Raw genomic sequence first — 14,759 nt, 5'->3', positions numbered from 1 at the left:
AATTGAAGACCACAAATATGTTGAAAAGTTTTTAGCAGGTCTTCCAAATATGCCGTCGCATTACTGTCGTGCTAAAACATCACGAGAATACTTAGAACCAATTTTCTCGAACATGACACAGCTCTACCACACATATCAAGAGAATTGTGAGTTAGAGGGTAGAGAATGCCTTGGTCGTAAATTATTCGACAAATTATTTTTGAAACTCAATCTGAGCCTATTCTACCCGAAGAAAGATCAATGTAACGATTGTTGCAGTCATAAAACTGGAAACATTACGGATGAAGAATACGCACAACATGTTTTGAAGAAAGATCGAGCCAGGAGAGAGAAAGATACTGACAAAGATATTGCACAGTCCGGAGCTTGTCATGTATTCACACAGGATGTTGAATCGGTAAAATTGGCTCCGTATCTTCAAGCTAATGCAATTTATTATAAAACTAAATTATGCATCCATAATTTTACATTATACAATTTAGCAACTAAAGAAGTAATGTGTTATTGGTTCGATGAGTCAAATAGCACACTTGAAGCCTTTGTTTTTGCTTCTTGCTTAGTAGACTATCTAGAGAAAGTTTTGAGCCAGAAATTATTGCCTGTGATTTTATATTCCGATGGCTGTTGTGCTCAAAATCGCTATGATACCTTCAGCAATGCTTTATTACGTTTAGCGATTGAAAAAAAAAATATTGTAATTACTCAAAAGTACCTGGTAAAAGGCCATACCCTCATGGAATGTGATTCCGTACACAGTGCAATAGAGTGTAAATTAAAAGGTAAAGAAATTTACCTTCCACAACAATACATGGCTATTACTAAAACCGCTAGGAGTGATCCTATGACTTACGAAGCTCGTTATTTGGACTATACCTTTTTTACCGACTTTTCGAAAGAATTAATTTATAAATATATACGGCCTTGTAAAAAAGCAGGTGACCCAGTCGTCACAGATGTACGTATGCTAGAATACAGACCAAATAGCACAATTTGGTAAAAAATTGGTTTTGATGACGAGCTTCAGCCGTTACCACATCGTCCCACGCCAATTAACAGCATTAAACAAATAAATCACCTGCAGAAATTGTATGCAGCTAGAATACCAATTACAAATCGGAAGTATAAAGATTTGTAAGACCTAAAAAGTGTATTACCATCTAGTTGCCACTCTTTTTATGATGACCTTCCGCACAGCAATCGCTAAAGACTGCAACTAACTATTAGACTAGAGATTTCGAGTATATTTTTTTATTTTTATAATTTTATTACTATTATATCTTGTTTAGTTGGAGTTTATTAAAGACTATGTTTTAAATATTTTCATGATAAAATAAAATAATAAAAAAATAATAATTGCACTTAGGTACACTCTAAAGGTTCGTGTGTCACCAAATAACTTTAAGCAATTGATCTCAACAATGTTATTCTTAAGATTTAGGTTATAAATACCTATTTATAACGATTGTTAATTATTTTTGAAATATTTCTTGATAAAAACTTTTCTTTGTAAATCATCTTTAATACCTTATTCCCTAACATTTCCGCAAGCAACACCGCCTAAATCTAATAAAATATCAGTCAACACAGCTCAAGTCATAAAATAAAAGTTAAAATAAAGTAAATTGTCAAAGTAAGTATAAATAATTATTTCTTAACCTCTAACTAGGGTATTTATTAAGTAATAACAGAAAAAATCCACCGAGTTTTTAAAATAAACAGTTTTTTTCGTCTCCTGTAAAGTTGGTAAAAATGACTTATGCGGTGTTGTTAGCTATGGGACGATATCTCATTTAGTCAAATACTTGAATCCAGATCTGGATCAAAGTTTGAATGACAGTATATATCACAGACATAGGAATTAATAGACGAGAAGATAATTTAGATAATAGAGAAGATAAAATCAACTGTTGAAGAACGAAGGGAGTGAAACTGACTGTGATTCGTCAATAAATCAATCTGACAGTAAATAGGCATCTCGCATTATAATATCACCATTTACTTCTTAAAAGTAAAATCTGCTTTAGAATGAATAGACATGTTTACATGGGAGCGCAAATTACTCACCACGTTATGAACAAATTTGCGAAGTCCAAATTCGGCAAAAAAATTCGGTAATATTTTCAGAGTCGAATATTTCGTTTAAGTATTTAGTTAAGACACTTTTATAAATGTTCATAATTTACTTCCCAGCAACCAACCAGCTTTGTGTTTCGCGTCCAGACGTTTCTCGATGTGATAGTAACAACTGATTCATATTATACGATGTGAATATGCTTAAAATAAAGTAAAATAATGCTTATATATGGAATGTAATACGACAATTGGGTTTATTCTCTTTTTCACATCTATTTTTACAAGTTTTCATAGTACAAGTCAACATTTTGCCATGTTATTTCGTAAAATGAACCGATGATGCCTCGACCATAGTTCGCACAAGAATGATGACGTCACGTTTTCAAATTTCACTTGAGGCCATACGCGAGCACAGCCGGCTCCAATGGAAGCAAAAAAAATAATCAAGTGAAACTGTCACACACAATCTTAGCTAAAATACTGTATTTTTAAAAGTTCTTTCCTTTACGCGTACATACAATTCTATTGAAAAAAAATTTTAGTAGCTTACATTTATATTTTTTATTGAGTAATTTATTTTTTATTTTTATTCTACTCGAAAAACTTCTATTCTAAGCGAAACGATAGGAAAACCATCAATTTATCGAAAGCATATTTTTTGGTATTCATAATGTACACCAATTCGTTATAAAGATAAATCAAAATAGTGATTTAGCACTAAGCTTCGCCTTAAAAGAATATTTTTTAAAAACATAAAAACGAAAATACGTAATTCTCGTCGTGTTGTACATTGTTTTGTTTCTTTTCTCTCCTTTTCTATCCCCTTTATTTGTAATCGAGCATAATCAATTTGTACCAATATTAGTCGGTAAGTTACCTTCTTCTAAATTCCTACCTTGATTCTGTGCTTATGTTTATATCCCTGTCTGTTTCCTTTTTTCTTTCTTCTTGTTTGTTGTACTTAACCTCCCTTTTTCTATTTTTGTACTGTTTCGTATGTGAAACTTATAATTTTGATCAAAATACCAATGTAAAATTGTACCTATCAACTCCCATCTATGTATGGTTCCTCTCGTCCTACAGAGTTTTGCAACTCATCGAGATTGCTCTAGCAAGAAATAAGAATATATATATTTATATGAATGTGAATAAAGCTAAGAATGTGTGCCAATACCAACTGTCTACACCTGCGGGGAAACGGAATGATAGTTAGTTTTTTTATGTTCAGGTGCTGAAACAGATGGTCTCGTCTCTGTCTGGTAGATTCGGGCAAACAATGATACCTACGATATAATCATTTCACGGTTGGTAAAATAACACATAGACAATGGACAGGACACACCTGTGTTTTAAGCTGTTAATAATATCACCTGTCACCTGTTCATTGTAATTCAAGTAGCAATGATCACACTACGCGAATTATACATATGATTTTTTTAATAATTAACAATTAGATGTTTAGGGATATGCTACAGATGAAATGGGGTATTTTTACAAACTATGAATACCGTTAAAAATTACACGAACTATATAATAAAAAAAATTCCCAGATTATGTTTATTTTTCGACCAAATTTGTTCTTTTCTCCAATATATTATTTTTTTGTGGGTTTTAATTTCATTCTTCGGATAAAAAAAAAACATTTTTTTAAAATCCATCCAGTACACCACTACATACGCAAGGGTCTTTAAAATTATTTACATGTATTTTACGAATATAAATTAGAAATTAGAACACGTAGATCGTTATAAAATTATTTACCGGTATTTTATGAATTTAAATTAGAAATTAGAACACTTAGATCGTTATAAAATTATTTACCCGTATTTTACAAATAAAATTAGAACACTTGGGTCGTTATAAAATTATTTACCCGTATTTTACAAATAAAATTAAAACACGTAGATCGTTATAAAATTATGTACCCGTATTTTAAGAATAAAATTAGAATACGTAGGATGTTATAAAATTATTTACCAGCATTTTACGAATATAAATTTGAAATAAGAATACGTAAATCGTTATAAAATTATTTACCCTATTTTACAAATAAAATTAGAACACGTAGATCGTTATAAAATTATTTACCCGTATTTTACAAATAAAATTAGAACACGTAGATCGTTATAAAATTATTTACATGCATTTTACGAATATAAATTTGAAATAAGAACACGTAGATCGTTATAAAATTATTTACCCTATTTTACAAATAAAATTAGAACACGTAGATCGTTATAAAATTATTTACCTGTATTTTACGAATATAAATTAGAAATTAGAACACTTAGATCGTTATAAAATTATTTACCCGTATTTTACGAATATAAATTAGAAATTAGAACGCGTAGATCGTTATGAAAATGTGTTATCATATAAATTAAATATGTGAGTTTAGCAGAGATATTAATTTTTTTCGCAAATCTATTGATTCATAGATATGGCATCATTTTTAAATGAGTTTTGTCGCTTGGATGTACGGCCGTTAACGTTCTTTTGGCAGAGAACAATCCATACAAATACGCAGGAAATTGGGTTAACGATAAATTAATGGTATCTCTTTCAAGGATTTGGGGATTTCATTGAGATGGCCACTTTTTAATGAAGTCTGAATAGATTTGGGGATTTCATTGAGATGGCCACTTTTTAATGAAGTCTGAATAGATTTGGGGATTTCATTGAGATGGCCACTTTTTAATGAAGTCTGAATAGATTTGAGATTTTCACGGCTAAAAGTATTATCGTGATTTATTTTTGGGGTATTATGCCGTGTTGTGGCCACCCCCTTCTTTAGCCAACGTTTCGGACAGCGTTACGGTGTCCATCGTCGACACTGTTATCGTCCGTATACAAACGCGAGCTGAATTGCCGAGCTGAATCTCAACTTATAGGAAAGGAACAAAGCAACCGCAAATGGCGCGAATCGCAGCTTGCGGTTGCTTCGTTTCTTTCCCGTAATTCGTGGCTCGGCTCGCATAACACTGACCGAAAGTTGGTTAAAGAAGGAGGTAGAGAAACACGGCATAGTAAAAAAAATCACGAGATGAAGGTGTGTTGTAGGAGGGAGGAAACACAGAGACAAGAGGAAACACAGTACAAATGTTGGGCGCGCGTTTGGCGTGTTTCCCGACTATGCACCGGTGCCGAAGGTATAAATGACGCTAGTTCCTCGGAGCATCTTCCATTGTAATACCGGTAGAGTAAGGACAGCATTCTGTGCTCTAAAGATTGCAATCAGTTTGTTAAGATAGGGGAATCTTATCAAACGGACCGCCAATTTCTGCACAGATTCAAGGGCTAGAGGTGGCTGCCAATTACAACAGTGGGGTGCACTAGCGATTTGTACAGGGTCAGCAGTTGTGTAGTATCTGCAGTATCTGCGGGAACTGTACACTATACAGGGTGTACAACCCCCGTGTAATATACAGGGTTTTCCAATAAGAGGTGTTATTTTGATATTCAATCGTAAAAAATCAATGGTTTTGTTGAAAGTAAACGTTGTCCAGATCAATACCATCCAATTCCGGCCATAAAAAATCATTAATCATCTCTCGATAGCGCAATCCATTCACCGTAACTGTTGCTCCAGCCTCATTTTCGAAAAAGTAAGGTCCAATGACTCCGCCGGACCATAAACCGCACCAAACAGTCACACGTTGAGGATAAAGAGGCTTTTCAACAATAACTCTTGGGTTTTCCGAGCCCAATATGCGACAATTTTGCTTGTTGACGAAGCCACCGAGGTGGAAATGGGCCTCATCACTCAAGATGTTTTGCATTTGATTTCACTCGAGTGAATTTTAATAATTTCAATGCGTTGTTGAAGCGTGTATCGTTCCATTTTTATTAATGGCGTAGTTTCTACTTGTCAAATGTCAAAAAATGACAGCTTCAAAGTAACATCTACCGAAATAGCGGGCTATTCAAAATAACACCTCTTATTGGAAAACCTGTATATACCCCCAATAACTTAGAATAAGACAAAATTATAATACATAGATTGGCACGAAAAATGCGGAATGTGAGTGAAAAAGATAAATATTAAAATGTGTACAACTTCCGTCACCAGAGGGCCATCAGGGGGGACTCCATCAAGGCAACCATGGCAGGGATGATAGTGTTATTTGATTGGCGTAGTCTGCGCCATAAGCTTCCCATGTGGTGGCGGAAAAGCGATCTGAAAGAGTGCACTCGTCCCTTCAGGAACATTTCCGTAGCGCTGCAGTATCTCGGTAGGCGGAATAGTTTTCGATAAGCATTATTGTAAGCGACTTTTAGCTTATGCCTTAAGATGCAGTGTAATCTGACGGCCGGCATAGTCCAGTGGTAACGCATTGGACTGCCATTCCGAAGGTCGCGGGTTCGAACCCGGCGTGCGCAAATAAATTTTATTTGATTAATTTGTGTTATTTCACAATTAATTAATTAAAATAATATATAGTATATTTGAGGCACGTTCCAGAGTGGAAGATACTACCAGTATCGCCCTGGTGTAAGACCACCATTCAGAATTGAAACGTTGCTCCAAATGGCTTTAGCCGTGTTTAGTGACTAGATCTGAATAGCCAGGTACTTCCCCACCTTCCTCTTTCCCTTCCCCACTTACCTTCAGCCTCACAACATCCCCCAATTGGGGATGCCATAGTCTCACTGGCTCCAGACGGGAGCAGTTGGGACTCTTGTGAGGTATTCACTATAAAAAAATAAAAATAAAATCTACCCACAGTTCTGATGTGTGCAGCGAAGTGCAGAATGCGTTTTCAAAATACCACTAAAAATTTAAAAAATAATGTAAAATATTGCCTGTCTGAAAAACCGAAATGTCATCTCTGCAAATTAATATACAGTACCTGCCCAGTTTATCGGCATCCGCCATTCCAAACGGTACTAACAAAACACCTAGGCTAATTTGTATGAGCAATTTATGTTTGGCCCGTCCCTAAATAATTCTACCATGACGGAGCTTGCACTTTACATGATTATACCTTTGAGGTGAACTGTAATGTACAGTGGGCGCACTGTTTAATGAGACGGACGGATAAATTAATAATTTATTTATTACATATTTACTTTGCTGTTTAGTGTCTTTTCAAATAACCTCAAAGCGACTGACTCCAAAAGTCTCAACATCTCATTTCAGTATTTGAGTACCTCAAATACTGGAAACTACAATTTATATAGCGCCGTTTTCGTGAGAAATCATTTCAAGGGCGCTGAACCTACCCAACAATAAAGTGTTAACTTGGGCCCTTGGGCAATTTCGGGATATATTCTGCCTCAATTAACTATACTTTTATTTTCTTTTTACCTTCATCATATAATGTTTGTATTTTTCTGTTAATTTTATAACCTTAAAAATAAAAGTTACAAATCAATGTACACCATAATATGTATGTTTTAATAAGTTTTCCAGTAATGTTGGCCTCGCTGGGTGGCTTGCCCGTGCTGAGGCCTTCGTTTTATAATATGAAAATATAATCTACATAATACATTTAAAGAGAAAATTATACATTTTTTTTATTTTAATATAGATCATATTTTAAAAAATAATCTTGTGTGTTTGTGAGTGATGTGTGTTTATATTGGTTTTGTGTGTCACGTGTAAGTTTTATTTTTATTCTATGCTATGACATTTTGGTAATATTGTCTTTTTTGTTCTTTAATCCATTTTGTAATTTTGTGTGTGAATTTATTTTTATTTTCCTCAATTTTAATTTCAAGTTTTACACTGTTGAAAGCTTTTATAGCATGGTATTGGTAGTGTCTTTGTCCAAAGCTTGAATTTACTGTCGGAGTTTTTATGTTTTCAATTGTACGCTTGTCTAACTGGTCTGTTATTGTTATTTTGTGTATGTTGAAATTTATTTTTTTGTCAAAAATGTAGTTTAGTAGTGTTTTAACGTATAATTGGCGTATGTCTAGTACGTCACAGCTGTTCTGTATCAGTCAGCCTATGTTTTTTTAGTATTACCTTTAAGATCGTTTTCTGTGCGTTTTCTATGTAATTGATAGCCGAATTTGTTGCTCCTCCCCAAGCAATAATTCCATATTCTATTATTGATTGGCAAAGTGCAAAATATATTGTTTTCAATTGTTTTATTTTATATATGTTTCTTATGTTTAGGAAAATGTGTATTGTTTTGAGAAGTTTATTTGTGATTTGTTTGATGTGAGGTATCCATCTAAGGTTATGGTCAATTACGATTCCTAGATACTTTATTTGTTCTGTTTTTTCTAGAGGAGGGCAATCAATAATGCGTTAACTTGGGCCCTTGGGCAATTTTGGGAGATATTCTTCACATACAACGACATCTGTTGAATCTTTTGGGGAGATATATCTCCCAGCCATACCCAACAATAAAGTGTTAACTTGGGCCCTTGGGCAATTTCGGGAGATGTTCTTCACAGACAACAAATTAATACTTGTAGTCTTTTGGAGAGGACTCATAAAAATGATGCTATCTCATTTTGTTTTACGGCGAGATAATGATTTAAACAGTGTTAGAAAGAGGGTACACCGCGCTTTCAGTTTGCATATAAAAAATTACCACAGACGCTCCCGAAAATTTTTGAATAATTCTTTGAAACAACGTTTAGTATTTGAACAATTTTGTCATGGTTTTTTTGTCAACTAACTAACCATCACACCGTTTCACCGCAGGGGTAGGCAGAGAGGACGGACCGCCAAACAACTCGGTCTTGGCACACACTCCTTGCCTCATTCACATTCATACATCGTCTCATGCATACTCTTCTATTATTCTGACTCTTGACATGGCCCGACTTGAGTATCTGATTTACTTGATCGTGCCATGTCTTCCTCGGGCGTCCCCGACTTCTGCTACTATTCGCATTTCCATCATATACCTTCCTTTCTTCGCTCAATTCGCTCTACATGCCCAAACCATCTAAGCGACCTTTTATTAATCTTACTCATTACACTTATCAGCCTTGCACTCTTTGCAGATCTCCACATTCCTCACACGATCATACATGGTTTTACCACACATACGCCTCAGGGATCTCATTTCATCAGCATTCAATAGGATTCATAATGGGAGTATGTACCTACATACCACGGAATCCATGCAGTGTTATTAAAAAAAATCAACTCATTCTGTCCCATTTTATTGGGAGCTTAGTGTAATCATCTTTTTTAATCATCGTTTTCCTCTCAGGTCAGGGTCAATCAAAATAACACGAAACTCTATGGCAATTGTTGCCGATTTCTCTAATACGTATTTGATGGATCATCGCAGGGTTCCGCAACCAGTGTTCCACGAAACTATGTATAATGTCTTTGCCCATTGTATAGTGTTACTAAAAAACATGGTGAAAATTTTATTCAATTGATAAACGACCGTGTATGCGAAAACCTTACTAAATGAAACTTAAAATAGAAACTGACATAAATATAGATTTATAAATTGCTTATCCAGTCGTAGGGGGTTGTTCATCTATTCAAAAACTTGAAATAATAATAATTTCCACGGTATTTTAAATGTTCAATATTTATCTTCATTTTCAAGATGTCGTAAAAACAAATGCCGTTTTAGAAACTATATAAAATTACCTTTAAATTTTTGTATTTGAAATATACTTTCATATTTAAAAAGTGCAAAATATTAATTAAAAAAAGAACTTATCACAAATATTTTTGATCAAAATGTCGCGGAATTTTAAATTCAAAATACATAGTCCTATTACTTATAGATTTTACAAGAAAATTTGGATTCACTTTGGCACAAGATAAACGTAGGTTTTTTTTATTCGTTTTTACACACATGTAGAGGAAGCATTTGTGTTAATAAAAACCATTACTTTCATGGAAGTTTTATTAAATTTACGCGGTAAAAGTTAATTGAAAAATAATATGTACGAAATACGCTCTCTTTTCCGGTAACATGAAACTAATGTGATTAAAACATAGGAAAAATAACACAAATAATAATAAATATATTGATTTATACTAATATAATAGTGAATTGGTCATTAGAATAGATATTATTAACGTAAACAGGTTTTAAATGACGCATTACAAATCACAAAGCAAAGTTGTCAATATTCCCGCAGCCAGTTAAAAGACATTTTTTGTTAGTGATAATTCGAATTAGAAATTGTAGTCTTTATACGATGTGTAACAAAAACACCGTGCGTTTAACGGTTGTGAATTGATTTTTTATTAGTAAGGCTGTAAGGGTTTATTGTGATATGGACTAACTAACCATCACACGCAGGGGTAGGCAGAGAGGATGGGCCGCCAAACAACTCGGTCTTGGCACACACTCCTGGCTTCATCCTGGGGTTCTCTAGTGTACCGTGGATGAAAAAAGGTTTCGGATCACTACTCCTTCGTATACGAAAATGATTTTTTGAAATTTCTATCAAATTAACCTTGATGTTTTACGCAAAAACCTAACAAAATTAGTAAAATAATGATGTTATCTTGAAGGTACGCCGCGGTCTAGTGGTAAAGTGTTTAGTTTCGGAGGTCGCGAACACAATTTCCGTCCTACAATTTAAATATGTTTGATTTGAATAAAAAATAATATTTTGTTTTTGGCTTGGGTGTCAAATAATGAAATATGACATTTTCTGAAAAAATTAAGGTCTATAAAGCATAATAATTAATTCTTTTTGTCTGAGGCACTAAAAATCTCTCGAACGGTGAACTCTGGCGTCGTGAAATTTGCATAGTTTTTTTTCTGTCTGGAATTTCTGTTATTGGATATCATATCGTAACCCCAATTTAATCAAAAGCTATGGAGCTTTAAAATATTAATTTGGTTGCCAAAAATAAAATGTATATTATTTACATATTTTTCAATTGTTCATTATTCAAAAGCAGGGATAATGTTGAAAATAATATTACAATAAAATGAGGAAGGTACATAGCATTGCATTAGAATTGAAACATTGCTTTAAATGGCTTTAGCTATGCTTAGAGACCAGATATCAATAGCCTGGTAGTTCCCGACCTTACTCTTCCATCTCCTTCCCTTCAACCTCACACCATGCCCCAATTGGGGATGCCATAGTCCCACTGGCTCTGAACAGTTGGGACTATTGTGCGGTGTTCACACACAAAAAAGATGTATACGAATTTATTTTATTTTTAAAAGAAAGACAAACATTCCCGGGTTACGAATAACTTGACAATATTTGAAAATCTCCTACTACCACCACAGTAAGCTGAAAATGTTGCTTGTGTTGAGATGGAGGACTTAGCCAGCCGAGGAATTGAACACACTACGCCTGAGTGGGACCCAAACGCCACGTCAACTCGGCCACCGACCGGTCAAAAATATATAAATAAATGTTTTGATCTTACCCTTTATTAACGTTTTTTTCTTCTCTTCTTTGCAGGACATTTTATCTTCAACGCCAGACACTGAATCCTACCTAGCCAGCACGCAAAGCGTCATATCCAACTTGCAAGCAAAACTGCAGAAAGGCAATAACAACAAATCGTCGCTGCGCACGGATAACTCAAACGTCAACTGCGGCGAATACAATAACCACCTTCATAATATGTTACCAACGGACAAGTGTAACAACTTCACCAAACTGCCCGTGTCACAATTGAGCCGATCCAATTCGTTAAACTACAGACTGCACCGAAGAAATAACAACACTTGCGACAGTAGTGAAACTAGCCCTTTACGAAACCCTGGACGCTATTTTATAACCGGAAATCAAAGCGCTACAGCGAATACAAGATTGCTGCTGTCCAATCTAGGTGCTTCTAAATCGCTGGATACCGATACAGGATTAATTAAAAGCGATCAAAGTTCACCTGTACATCGATATAACAGAACCAGAGGTCCCGACGTGGTGACAGGAAGGTTAGAAGTTTCTGAAAGTATTAGAAATGCCGATAGGACTCACGTTAGAAACCGCAGTTTCGACGCACGGAACACTCGCGATTTCATCGACACACTACACAACGTAATGGGATATTATAAAACCGCAAACATCATGACGCAAAGTCTCAATGCAGAGTACGATAAAAAGCACGATTTTTCTAATGCAAGAGGTCGTAATATTGATCAAATAATCGCTAGAAACTCGTTACCGAGCAACAATAAAGTGTTGAATGCGTTGCGTAGCAACCACACCAGGGGAGGCAGCGATACTGCCTCGCAAATCAATACAAAGTTACATAATAAACATATTAATGCAGCAAATACAACGGCTGTTTCAAATTCCCCAATCAGACGGTCAAGTTCGTTCAACGTCGTGAATAAAAACAACAATGTTTACAGTAATAACGACGTTAAGAATAATCCGATGGGATCGCCGATTGCGAGAAACACCCGTTCGAATAAGAACTTTTCACAGATCAACAATGATTTGCAGGCCAGAAATAACACTCCCGAAGTTGACTATCTTTCCGAAGACTCGGATAATATTTCCACGGGAGGGTTCTACTCGGACTATGATAGGCGCAGTTCGAGGAGGGGGGATCCCGGAGCTGGCGAGGTGTTGGGAGGGACGAGGTATAACCGGGCTTTCGCGCTGAGAAGGGCGAGATTGGATTCTCCGGATTTGAAATCGCAGAATTCGGCGCCGGCAAACTCTCCCAGATGTCCAGGTAAGGATTTTTTTTATTTCATTTTGATCAATTTTTATTTATTTGTTAGTTATTACAAAAAGGAAATAAAATAAAAATGCAGCCTTACTGGGGTACCCTGGTAAGTCTAAATCCGCATTGTACATGTAAAATTTAAATGTGTTTTATTATTTAGAAAATACTTATAAAGTTTGAGAGGGAGAGTGTTTATATCTTGATGGAAAAGTATCATAATTTTTTTTTAAATTTGCCATACAATTTTTCAATAATTATTATTGGTGACCAGATATGAATAGCCAGGTACTTCCCCACCTTAATATACCCATAGTCTTCCCCTCTCCACATCTTCTACCTCACAACATACTCCAATTGTAGATGCCATAGTCTCACTGGCTCCAGACTGTTGGGACCTATTGGAACTCTTTTGCGGTATTCACATAAAAAAAAACAAATAATGTTGGATGTGCAATACCCTGCTGTTTAAAGTTATCATTATATAATTTTTCAATAAAATAATAAGTGTTTATCAAAACATGCTTTGTATATTTCTTGCTTTCAAAAGCAATAAAAATATGGATGCAAAATTTTAAACAGTTCTTATTACTACTATCCACATTCAACATTGTTCGTTGGAATAGTCAATATCTCAGATATTAAATTATGCATGTTAATGAAATAAGGAGTGTGTACCAAAACAGAACTGCGTAAGTTTATATCTTGCTGTATTGTATTCACATAAATAACTTATTCTGTTTAATTCTTTCCCAGGCACCCCGGAAATGCGTCGCAAATTCAACACGGAACGTGGCACGAGCCAAACCCGCCCACGAGCCACCTCCCGGGACGCCCGCAGACCAGATCCCAGCAATAACGCCAACAGCAACAACAACAGCAACACCAGCAATAACAATCCCATCAACTCCGCTGGCCTGAAGAAGAAGGTGGAACCTATTGCCAAACTGCAGACTTCTGCAAATAGACTCACCAGATCTTTTTCCACTGCAAAGGACTTCCAACCAAGAGGCAATGAAAGAAGTATGTTTGTTTTTATTCATATCTACAGGGTTTTCCAATAAGATGTGTTATTTTGATATTCAATCGTAAAAGATCTATGGTTTCGTTGCTTGTGTGGCACGTAGCGCCGTCTTGTTGAAAGTAAACGTTGTCCAAATCAATACCATCCAATTCCGGCCATGAAAAATCATTAATCATCTCTCGATAGCGCAATCCATTCACCGTAACTGTTGCTCCAGCCTCATTTTCGAAAACGTAAGATCCAATGACTCCGCCGGACCTTTCCTTTAATTTCCTTTAACAGTAATCCGGTCCCTTTTATAAAGTTCACCAGGGTTGTCATTGGATATGTGGCTATGTCTTCTGGTTCTACAATGTGTGTTCCAAGGGACCCAATTTTCATTTCAGTAGACAACTGCTCGCATGCGATAATTATCCACGTTGTCTATGGTTTTTCTATCATCGAGTAATTATCTACTAATTTTCATTTCAGTAGACAACTGCTCGCATGCGATAATTATCCACGTTGTTTATGGTTTTTCTATCATCGAGTAATTATCTACTAATTTTCATTTCAGTAGACAACTGCTCGCATGCGATAATTATCCACGTTGTCTATGGTTTTTCTATCATCGAGTAATTATCTACTAATTTTCATTTCAGTAGACAACTGCTCGCATGCGATAATTATCCACGTTGTCTATGGTTTTTCTATCATCGAGTAATTATCTACTAATTTTCATTTCAGTAGACAACTGCTCGCATGCAATAATTATCCACGTTGTCTATGGTTTTTCTATCATCGAGTAATTATCTACTAATTTTCGATAGAAAGCGTATTTTGGAATTTCTAATAGATATCTATTACAAAGCAGTAGATAATTGGACTATTGGTTTTAGTAGTAGTTCAACTGTCAAAAAGTGTTACTTGTACGGTTTGCGTGTGTCGTATTTTTGTTAATTATTATAAAAATGGTGAGTTTTGAAGATTTGACGCACATACAAGCCATCGAAGACATGGAAAAGGCCGAATATTTAACTGAAAGGCCACCAAGAATTTTTTTTTCAAGAAATGATGCATTTAGTCTGAGTGATGAAC

General features: G+C 35.2%; 1 protein-coding gene across 2 annotated transcripts in view; it reads left to right on the top strand.

Annotated features, from left to right (window-relative positions):
• LOC149409635 (uncharacterized) overlaps positions 1 to 14,759 on the top strand; it is a 78,267-nt gene that overhangs the window by 45,426 nt on the left and 18,082 nt on the right. For both annotated transcript variants that reach the window (XM_089649489.1, XM_089649488.1), the window contains exons 3-4: positions 11,440 to 12,667; positions 13,415 to 13,681. In XM_089649489.1, coding sequence (XP_089505615.1) covers positions 11,440 to 12,667; positions 13,415 to 13,681 — 1,495 coding nt within the window. The remainder of the gene's footprint in view (positions 1 to 11,439; positions 12,668 to 13,414; positions 13,682 to 14,759) is intronic.

This window comes from Hesperophylax consimilis, chromosome 30 (genome assembly GCF_061612785.1).
Source record: "Hesperophylax consimilis isolate HC1 chromosome 30, BYU_Hcon_1.0, whole genome shotgun sequence".
NCBI lineage: Eukaryota > Metazoa > Arthropoda > Insecta > Trichoptera > Limnephilidae > Hesperophylax > Hesperophylax consimilis.
The sequence above is the reverse complement of the archived record's forward strand: the minus strand, read 5'-3'. Positions and strand labels throughout refer to the sequence as shown.